Below are 11,247 nucleotides of genomic sequence, written 5' to 3'. Positions count from 1 at the left end.
TTAACCCAGCATTTTTGTCTTGTATAATTTGTCTTTTTAATGTGGAGAGAGTAGAGCGGTTATGTTGTGATCCTGTCAGGGCTGGGCTCTAACTGTAACCTGGTTGAATGCTGATTTACTGAGTGACGCACCCCAGGAAAATACAGGACTTTGCATTAGCGCAGGGCAGGTGGAAATTATAATGGTTCTCTCTTCTCCTCCGCTTCAATTTGCTTTGTTATGTTGGCTACCTAGGTTCGTCTATCTGAGGTCGGTTTTATTTGAGTTATCTTTAGAAAGTGACGATTGGGGAGAAAGGGGAAGCGGTTGATCAATGCCCAGGTAGCCTACAGGATGGCACCAGCAAAGCGGACGGTGTGGGTTCTTCTCGCGCTGTCGGGTGTTCTGAATTTGCGCTCCTGCTGGACTTTCACTTGTCCGTCGATTTGCAAATGTTCATTGAAGAGCGATACATGTTACAAAGACACGGGAGAGAAACTCAGTTGCACGAGGGAAACGCAACTGAGGTCCCAAGCCGCTCCATCGTTTATTCGAAACTTGTAAGTACCCTAAAATGTCATTCCGTTTTGGTGGAGGGATTGTGCATATATTACATTATAGCGTCAATATCTACCCATGTTTTTTCACTTTTATCGTTGATTATTTATTATTTGATTATTTATTTAACCTTTGAATTCAACCAGTCAATTAGGAAACACAATCCAATTTACAGTAGATACAATGATGGCCTTTTATCAGGACAGTACTGTCTGTAGTACAGTACCTAGCTACTGATTGTGCTTTACGCTCTTCACTTCAGTTTATTAAAATTCAGGCCACCATAGTAGCCTAATACTCAGCCTGGTCTCATAGACTAGACATAACATAGTAAATGTAAATCCAAACAAATTGGTATGATATATTATCTTTGGTATGGTTACATAGTACAGATGCTTACATAAGGCAAAAATGTATTTCTAACAAGAACATCTAGCAACCCATAGGTTGCGAGTTTAAATCTCATTACGGACAACTTTTGTATTTTAGCTACTTCTGAACTACTTACTAATTTTTAGCTGCTTTTCAACTACTTAGCATGTTAGCTAAACTTTCCCCGAACCCTAACCTTAACCCTTTTAGGGAACCCTTCCCCTAACCCTAACTATAACCTTAAACTTTTAATGTAACTATTAAAAACTTAACCCTAACCCTTAGTCTAGCTAATTTTAGCCAGCTAGCTAATGTTAGCCACCTAGAATTCATAACATATCACATGTCTTACAAATTTGTAACATATTGTCCGCTTTTCACATTCCAGCAGGACAATGACCCTAAGCATACTGCTAAAGCAAAACTTGAGTGGTTTAAGGGGAAACATTTAAATGTCTTGGTATGGCCTAGTCAAAGCCCAGACCTCAATCCAATTGAGACTATGTGGTATGATTTAAAGATTGCTGTACACCAGCGGAACCTATCCAACTTGAAAGAGCTGGAGCAGTTTTGCCTTGAAGAATGGGCAAAAATCCCAGTGGCTAGATGTGCCAAGCTTAACCTTAAACTTTTAATGTAACTCCTAAACTTAACCCTAACCCTTAGTCTAGCTAATTTTAGCCAGCTAGCTAATGTTAGCCACCTAGCCACCTAGAATTCATAACATATCACGTCTTACAAATTTGTAACATATTGTCCGCTTTGCAAATTAATTTTCCGCTTTGTAATGTAAAACATATCATACAAAATGGGTGATGGATATATACAAATGAATACATACCATACGAAACATAACATATCATACTAAATGGACTGTCACAGATTTACATACAGAATAATAAGAAATGCTCTGTGATCTGGTTGCCAGCAGCCAGCATTACCTTAGACTACATTGTATTAAAATAAGTTTTTCCTTGTGTATAATCTTTAGAAGACTAACTCATCTGCCGGTGAATGAAGTTCCAAGCAATGCCTTCAGAGGACTGATCAACGTGTCCAGAATGTACGTTTCAATGAAATGTATTTATTACGCCCTTTTCACCTGTGACATATAGCATTGTCAGTATTCCTTTAGCCCTATTAGACATTTTCAGTTCAACTCTGGCTTTACCTTTTCAATGGTATAGATCTGCAAAGCTTCATGCGGCTGTTTAAAACTTGACTAGTGCCCGGTTATAAACGTATTTGTTTTGTGGAACACATACTGCTGGTAGCTTTTATGAAAGGTGTGATAATCTAACATTATATTGTATGAAACATTTATCTAAATGGATGTTAGTGGCAGTACAGTCGTCATTTTTTATAATATTTCCACATTATGAGGTCAAAGTAACACTCAGATAATGGCCTTTTAGTGTAAGAGGTGTTTTTTTGTGTGTGAGGGGGCGTACTGGAATTTCAGCCTGTTCAGGTGGGATGGTGTTTTTGGCCCAAAGCATGACATCGCAATCAGACCTAATTAGTCTGACCAATGACTTTTGGAAGTGAGTAAGCTCTAGAGTCTAGAGATGATTTTATCCACCAGGGCTGTGTATTTAAATATTTACATTTTTATCAACACACCCACACTGTCAGACTGAGCATTTCAATGGCAAAAGGTAGGCTCAGGGGGAAATATAAAAAATATGTTTGGAGTTATTTTCATAAAATAAACACACACTGTGATTCAATAGACATGCAGTGAAAGACTGTCTGGGGGCTTTAAGAAGAGGAAAGGAGATGTCCACTTTGGATGGGTGTCTTTGGATGATGTTATGTTAATTACTGATGTCCCCTTTAAGAATGGAGCACCCTTGATCATGCACAGCGTTGTTCTGTTATTCTGGTACTAACTCATTTTAGGAAATGTGAGGCTCCAGTTCATTTCCTTGTATTCGGAGTCTTTCTTATTATATAAATAAGTAATAAGAGCTAAGACACTACAGATGAGTTGCCTACATACACACATCCTTTTAGAGGAAGTAGTTTGACCTACATTTATGATGTATTACCTTTCACCCACTATTTAGGAGATCAAAAGCATGTCAATTCATATGAACAAATTGTTGGTTACTATTTGTGAAATAATGATAAGCGTGGTTGATGAACCAACTCACTGGCCTTACGGTTAGAGTGTCCGCTGTGTTGTGTCTGTGACTACCATTAAATGTGAAGACTTATTTTATCAAATCAATTCTCTATGTACAATTATTATTACGTGATTAAACTAATCATGTAAACTTTAATTAACTAGGAAGTCGGGGCACCATGGGAAAAATGTTATATAGTCTCTATTTCCCGAATCACCTCTTCAGATATTTTCTAATGTTATCAAAACAGTCTCTTATTAATGAATTGTACCTCATCAGTTCTCATTACTGAACATCGCAAACCCTTGGATATCTGCACGAACCCTAGCATAAATTATGAATCAGTGATATACAAATGGGCTTATTTATTTATTTATTTACTAACTAACTAACTAATCAAATCACAGAAATACATGAAAACACACACAATTAGTTCATACATGATACAAAGAAAGTCCCCAGTGGACGAAACCGTTATGATGGCTTGGTAGACAAAGGAAATGGGGTAGGGACCACTCAATAGCGGGAAACTCATAGCTGATAACTACACTCATAGAAAGTGCTAATACTTTACATGAATGACCACTCATTTTAAAATAAATTGCAATTAACGTATTTACGAGTGTCTTGCTGTCTCTCTCTGTGGTCGCCGTCCATCTGCTGGAGAGAGTCGACAGAAAAGTCTCTGGTTGTGTTCCCCGGAAGTCACAGTCTGTCGTATTTGTTATAATGGATACTTCAGAGAACCATTCGGAAATCTTAACCATTTCAACATGGGAATGATCTCCACGTCCTCTGGTCTTGTCCTTTGGTAGAGTTGTAGTTTAAACTGCTTCACACACCAGCGTCCAGTGTCACCCAGCACGTTTTGGTCTTTTAAATTCAACCATTTGCGACCTTAGCTCACACCGTGCTTTGCGTGGTCTATAGCGTTGTAGTTCTTAACCATTTCAACATTTAGCGTTGCTCCATATTTTCTGGTCTAATGTACATTTCATAGGAACTAGGTTTTATACTCTGTGGAAGAAGCGGTGGTTCTATGACGCCTAATGTGATGTCTGGGCTCACGGGGGTGTGGCCACTGACTAGTTACAACTCTCATTTAGAAGGTTAACATTACATCTTTTCACAAATAGTTTAATGTTTAATCACATACGTTTCACAATATTTAGATGTAAACCTGACAGAGATACAGTTATGTATGTTTCCTGTCCTTCATGAGATCACCAAATGAAACACACTCGACGTGACTGTCCTTGAAGTGTCCATGGATCATTCTCATTCAAAATAGAAACATTGTTTAATTATTCAAACGTTTGATGTCCAAGGGTGTCTCTGTGTTCCACAGTTTACATTCCAATCTCGAACACTACAGAGCATAGGGGCATTTTATGCCCGACCATAAAACAGTCTACTTCCCGCTCTCCCCCTCTGAGAGAGAGCACGCTGTAGAGTGCACCCCCTGTAACCAGATCCTTCAGATCGTCACAGGAGAGTTATGACAGCCGGAAGGTTGGGAGTTTGTTCCCCGGCCGAATCATACCAAAGACTGAAAATGGGACCCGATGCGTCTCTGCTTGACACTCAGCATTTAGGAGATGGAGTGGGGGTAAGGCCCTGTGATAGACTAGCAACCTGTTCTGAGGGATTACTTGTACATCAAGCTGCCTCATGCTACAGAAACAGGAAATAGTCTCCTGCTCCTATGAGTATTCTTATCTTGTGTTATTTCTTATTGTTGGTGTATTGTCGATAAGGAACCTGCAAGTAAGCATTTCATTGGGCGGTGTATACCATGTCTATCCCCACATACGACTAATAAAACTTGAAACTATGAGCCAAGGCTCGTGCAAGGCTATACTTAGGTCTACTCATGGCTGATGTTCTTCCACGGTCTATTTCTGAAGACAAAAAAACTGTAGATAGTGGGGGTTGCTGTTTAAAATAATCTGATACTGCATAAAGTTTCAAAGATAAGGCACCACACTATCTCCATATAAAATGTGTCTGCTTTATCTATATAATATAAGCGCAACGTAAAGTGTTGGTCACATGTTTCATGACAGGTGTGGCATATCAAGAAGCTGATTAAACAACATGATCATTACACAGCTGTACCTTGAGCTGGGGACTATAAAAGGCCACTCTAAAATGTTTTGTCACACAACACAATTAAACAGATGTCTCAAGTTGAGGGAGTGTGCAGTTGGTATGCTGACTGCAGGAATGTCCACCATAGCTGTGGCCAGAGAATTGAATGTTAATTTCTCTACCATAAGCCACCTCCAACGTTGTTTTAGAGAATTTGGCAGTACGTCCAACCGGCCTCACAACCTCAGATCACGTGTAACCACACCAGCCCAGGACCATCACATCCGGCTTCTTTACCTCCGTAATGTGCAGGAATAAGCTACGGATAATGAACACAAATGCATTTATAAAAGGCGATTTGAATGCACAGAGATACCGTGATGACATCCTGAGGCCTATTGTCATGCCATTCATTCGCCGCCATCACCTCATGTTTCAGCATAATAATACACGGCCTCATGTCGCAATGATCTGTGCCCAATTCCAGGAAGCTGATACTTTCCCAGTTCTTCCATGGCCTGCATTCACACCAGACATGTCACCTATTGAGTATGTTTGGGATGCTCTGGATCGACGTGTACAACAGCTTGTTCCAGTTCTCACAACTTCGCACAGCCATTGAAGTGGAGTGGGACAACATTTCACAGGCCACAATCAACAGCCTGATCAACTCTATGCGAAGAAGATGTGTCGCGCCACATAAGGAAAATGGTGGTCACACCACATACTGACTGGTTTTCTGATTCAAGCCCCTACCTTTAAAGGTATCTGTGACCAACAGATGCATATCTGTATTCCCAGTCATGTGAAATCCATAGGTTAGGGCCTAATTCCTTTATTTCAATTGACTGGTTTCCTTATATGAACTGTATCTCAGTAAAATCTTTGAAATTGTTGCATGTTGCATTTATATTTATGTTCAGTGTAGTTAGATAAAGTAGACTTCATCGGTCATAGTTATGGAATAGAGCGCCACTTGGGACGCACACAATGCAGCTAACAAAGATAACTTCCCACAATAACAAAAGGGAAAAAGGCTGCCTAAGTATGATTCCCAATCAGAGACAACGATAGGCAGCTGTCCCTGATTGAGAACCTTACCCGGCCAAAACATAGAAAAACAAAACATAGAAATCTGAACATAGAATGCCCACTCAAATCAGACCCTGACCAAACCAAATAGAGACAGAAAAAGGCTCTCTAAGGTCAGGGCGTGACAATTAGGCATTGTGTGGATAGAAATAGCATCACAGTTTTCATTATGAATTTCATTAATCACTTTGTTTTTCAGTCTCATAGACACATACTAAAGTCTCAATGTGACTGATTGGGTATCAAACCCTGGTTTCTTTGAGACACAAGACTGTGTTAGCACACTGAACAAAAACATGTTTTACTAAGTCATCTTTCTTACACAAGGTGGGTGGAACAAGATGGGAAAGGTGGGTTCTTATTGTTTATATAGGGAGTTGATGGTTTAATAGGGAGTTGATGGTTTAATATGGAGTTGATGATGTAGTAGGGAGTTTATGGTGTAATAGGGAGTTTATGGTGTAGTAGGGAGTTGATGGTTTAATAGGGAGTTGATGGTTTAATAGGGAGTTGATGGTTTAGTAGGGAGTTGATGGTTTAGGGAGTTTATGGTTTAATAGGGAGTTGATGGTTTAGTAGGGAGTTGATGGTTTAATAGGGAGTTGATGGTTTAGTAGGGAGTTGATGGTTTAATAGGGAGTTGATGGTTTAATATGGAGTTGATGGTTTAATATGGAGTTGATGATGTATTAGGGAGTTGATGGTTTAATAGGGAGTTGATGGTGTAGTAGGGAGTTGATGGTTTAATAGGGAGTTGATGGTTTAATAGGGAGTTGATGGTGTAGTAGGGAGTTGATGGTAGGGAGTTGATGTAGTAGGGAGTTGATGGTGTAGTAGTATGGTGTATTATGGAGTTGATGGGAGTTGATGGTGTAGTAGGGAGTTGATGGTTTAATAGGGAGTTGATGGTGTAGTAGGGAGTTGATGTAGTAGGGAGTTGATGTAGTAGGGAGTTGATGTAGTAGGGAGTTGATGGTTTAGTAGGGAGTTGATGGTTTAGTAGGGAGTTGATGGTTTAGTAGGGAGTTGATGGTTTAATAGGGAGTTGATGGTTTAATAGGGAGTTGATGGTTTAATAGGGAGTTTATGGTGTAATATGGAGTTGATGGTTTAATAGGGAGTTGATGTAGTAGGGAGTTGATGGAGTAGTAGGGAGTTGATGGTTTAGTAGGGAGTTGATGGTTTAGTAGGGAGTTGATGGTTTAATATGGAGTTGATGTAGTAGGGAGTTGATGGTGTAATAGGGAGTTGATGGTTTAGTAGGGAGTTGATGGTTTAATATGGAGTTGATGATGTTCTACTCCCTATTAGAACTTTAATTTTTCCAAAACATCAAATACCATCAAAAACGTGAAAAATATTGTGATATGATATTCTGGCCATATCGCCCAGCCTAGTTCATGCTTATTTTATTATAATTAATGGTCAGCTTGCTGCAAGTAGTTATTGTAAAATACACAGTAACTTACTTTGGCTGATCTCTGTCACTCTTACTGACCTGATGGTGTGGCAGGAAGGTCAGTTTGCTGTCAACCAAGAGGTTGAGGCCAGGTGAGGCTGAATCCCAAGTATCCTCACCACAAAGAACACTTAGTACTTGTCAACTCATGTTAAACTGCAGTTGAAGTCGGAAGTCTACATCTTAGCCAAATACATTTAAACTTTTCACAATTCCTGACATTTAATCCGAGTAAAAATTCCCTGTTTTAGGCCAGTTAGGATCACCACATTATTTTAACAATGTGAAATGTCAGAAGAATAGTAGAGAGAATGGTTTATTTCAGCTTTTATTTCATTCATCACATTCAGTGGGTCAGAAGTTTACATACACTAAATTAGTATTTGGTAGCATTGCCTTTAAATAGTTTAACTTGGGTCAAATGTTTCGGGTAGCCTTCCACAAGCTTCCCACAAAAAGTTGGGTGAATTTTGGCCCATCCCTCCTGACAGAGATGGTGTAACTGAGTCAGGTTTGTAGGCCTCCTTGCTCGCACATGCTTTTTCAGTTCTGCCCACAAATTTTCTATGGGATTGAGGACAGGGCTTTGTGATGGCCACTCCATTACCTTGACTTTGCTGTCCATAAGCCATTTTGCCACAACTTTGGAAGTATGCTTGGGGTCATTGTCCATTTGGAAGATTCATTTGCGACCAAGCTTTAACTTCCTGACTGATGTCTTGATGTTGCTTCAATATATCCACATCATTTATGTTTGGTGGACAAAATAGATGATGCCATCTATTTTGTGAAATGCACCTCATGATGCCATCTATTTTGTGAAATGACATCATGATGCCATCTATTTTGTGAAATGTCCCACCTGCAGCAAAGCACCCCCACAACACAGTTGATGGTGGTTGCAGCCTCTTTTCCAGTTATGATGGATATATTGAAGCAACATCAAAACATCATGATGCCATGGGATGGTGTTCTTCGGCTTGCAAGCCTCCCCCTTTTTCCACCAAACATATCAATGGTCATTATGGCCAAACAGTTCTATTTTTGTTTCATCAGACCAGAGGACATTTCTTCAAAAAGTACGATCTTTGTCCTCATGTGCAGTTGCAAATTGTAGTCTGTCTTTTTTATGGCAGTTTTGGAGCAGTGGCTTATTCCTTTCTGAGCAGCCTTTCAGGTTATGTCGATATAAGACTTGTTTTACTGTGGATATAGATACTTTTGTACCTGCTTCCTCCAGCATCTTCACTTTGCTGTTGTTCTAGGATTGATTTGCACTTTTCACACCAAAGTAGGTTCATCTCTAGAAGACAGAACGCGTTTCCTTCCTGAGCGGTATGACGGCTGCGAGGTCCCATGGTGGTTATACTTGCGTACTATTGTTTGTACAGATGAACGCGGTACCTTCAGGCATTTGGAAATTGCTCCCAAGGATGAACCAGAATTGTGGAGGTCTACAATTTTTTGGGTGACAAACAATGTATTTTCCAGCATGATAGAGCACCTTGCCATAAGGCAAAAAATAACTAAGTGGCTCGGGGAACAAAACATCGATATTTTGGGTCCATGTCCAGGAAACTCCCCAGACCTTAATCCCATTGAGAATTTGTGGTCAATCCTCAAGAGGCGGGTGGACAAACAAAAACCCACAAATTCTGACAAACTCCAAGCATTGATTATGCAAGAATGGGCTGCCATCAGTCAGGATGTGGCCCAGAAGTTAATTGACAGCATGCCAGGGCAGATTGCAGAGGTCTTGAAAAAGAAGGGTCAACACTACAAATATTGAATCTTTGCATCAACTTCATGTAATTGTCAATAAAAGCCTTTGACACTTATGAAATGCTTGTAATTATACTTTAGTATTCCATATTAACATCTGACAAAAATACCTAAAGACACTGAAGCAGCAAACTTTGTGGAAATTAATATTTGTGTAATTCTCAAACTTTTGGCCACAACTGTACATCCAGATCCCATCTAACTAATGCATTGCATGTATAGCTGGGTGAATCCCTCATCTGGGCTGACCGCTTTACCCCAGCTTGGCCTTTGAGTCAAGGACCCCTCACAAGTCAGGGGGGATGGCTTACTGTAGCCTGGTTCCAGATCTGTTTGTGCTGACTTGCCAACTCCTATGGCCAGGGGAACAAGCTTCCCCTGATCTGATCAGGATGCAGCTGTCTTCTTACTGATAGCTCAATCAGTGTCCGATTGAGATTTTGGTTGAGGTTTATTGCAGCCCCCTTAGCTATCATTATCTCTTTATATGAGTTTAAGGACCAGCAATTGAAATGGGTTTAGAATATTTATTGCAGAAATGGAATGGATGTAAGAATAAGGATTCAGGAGGGGAATAAGAATAGACTGGATGAAGCCATGGACTGCAGATGAAGGATCCTTATGGATTTACTCTGTAGGTTTTTGCCAGGAGTTTCAGGTAGACATCACCGTCAGGCCGTGGTAGTTGGGCTTCTGTAAGGATGGCAATCCCCTAAGGAGATCATTGAAGGAATGTAAGTAATATGAGATAGAAGGTGGCAATGATTTGGAGGCTGGTAACTCAGTTTCTTGAAATGCAGCACAGAGAGCATGCAACACAAAACAAAGAGGAGGAATGACTGTTTGGTCAGGTTTAAACAGGGTGGTATTGGTGATTAAGAAAAGTGAGAACAGGTGGAGACTGGTTATCAGTTAGTAGCAGCTAGAGCTTGTTTGAGGTGCTACGTTCAAGGCACCTTGTTAAGTGTTGCCAACAGTAGTGGATGCTGATGGTTAGCAGCTGGTGCTTGTTAAATTGGCAACTAGCTAGTGTTACATTCAAGTGTGGTCCTCTCCCCTGAATTTTTGTTAATTCTTAACACCATTAATCAGTTAAGCATTGAACCAAATATTGTGTGTTATAGCTAGCTAACAGTATCATAATACACTGATCCAAGAGAGGTTCACCCCATGCTTATGAGGTCAGAAAGTTAAGGACAGTCCAGACACCACATGTATCCACCACATCTGCAAGGTTACCATTTACTATGTAGCCCAGTTACCACTTGGAATTGCGGTCCAGAAGTGGGCCAGGTCTGGTTCTCATCATGTTATGATCATTTTTTAAATCCAAGCAGTAGTGCATCGATGGAGGCTTTGTTTTTTGTTTCCATTATGATGTGACGTCTCTGTCACTTCAATCTCCTCCTAACAAATAGCATACATGACCCCTGTGTAACTCATGTCTTCAAGTTTGTGGTGACACAAATGTTTCTGTCCTGACTGACCCCATTCATGTTTCAGTGTTATGCACATTGTCCCACATTTACACTTGAGTGGGACAATGTTATCTGATGCAGTGTTAAATCAACTCCTGAATCAAGACTTTGCAACTCTAGAAATGTTACACTGAAAAATCAACACTAGGGCATAGATTCAATCAGATCGAGTGTTAACCAGCTTTGACCAACACCGCAGATGTTTTGACGGTGTTCGAGGTGTTACCATGGTTAAAACAGACATATCGGTAAGCTGCTGCTCTTGTGTCACAAACCACTCACTTTCTTATTATCCCTACTGTGTTAG

At 40.2% G+C, this 11,247-nt stretch overlaps 1 protein-coding gene across 1 annotated transcript in view; it reads left to right on the top strand.

Annotated features, from left to right (window-relative positions):
- Nucleotides 1-222: 222 nt before the first annotated feature.
- Nucleotides 223-11,247, top strand: part of LOC115144381 (lutropin-choriogonadotropic hormone receptor-like) — a 35,905-nt gene continuing 24,880 nt past the window's right edge. The window contains exons 1-2 of the mRNA XM_065002568.1: nucleotides 223-539; nucleotides 1,901-1,972. Of these exons, the coding sequence (XP_064858640.1) occupies nucleotides 334-539; nucleotides 1,901-1,972 (278 nt within the window). The 5' untranslated portion in view covers nucleotides 223-333. The remainder of the gene's footprint in view (nucleotides 540-1,900; nucleotides 1,973-11,247) is intronic.

Source organism: Oncorhynchus nerka, linkage group LG16, assembly GCF_034236695.1.
Source record: "Oncorhynchus nerka isolate Pitt River linkage group LG16, Oner_Uvic_2.0, whole genome shotgun sequence".
Classification (NCBI taxonomy): domain Eukaryota; kingdom Metazoa; phylum Chordata; class Actinopteri; order Salmoniformes; family Salmonidae; genus Oncorhynchus; species Oncorhynchus nerka.
This window is presented reverse-complemented; position numbering and strand designations above follow the sequence as displayed.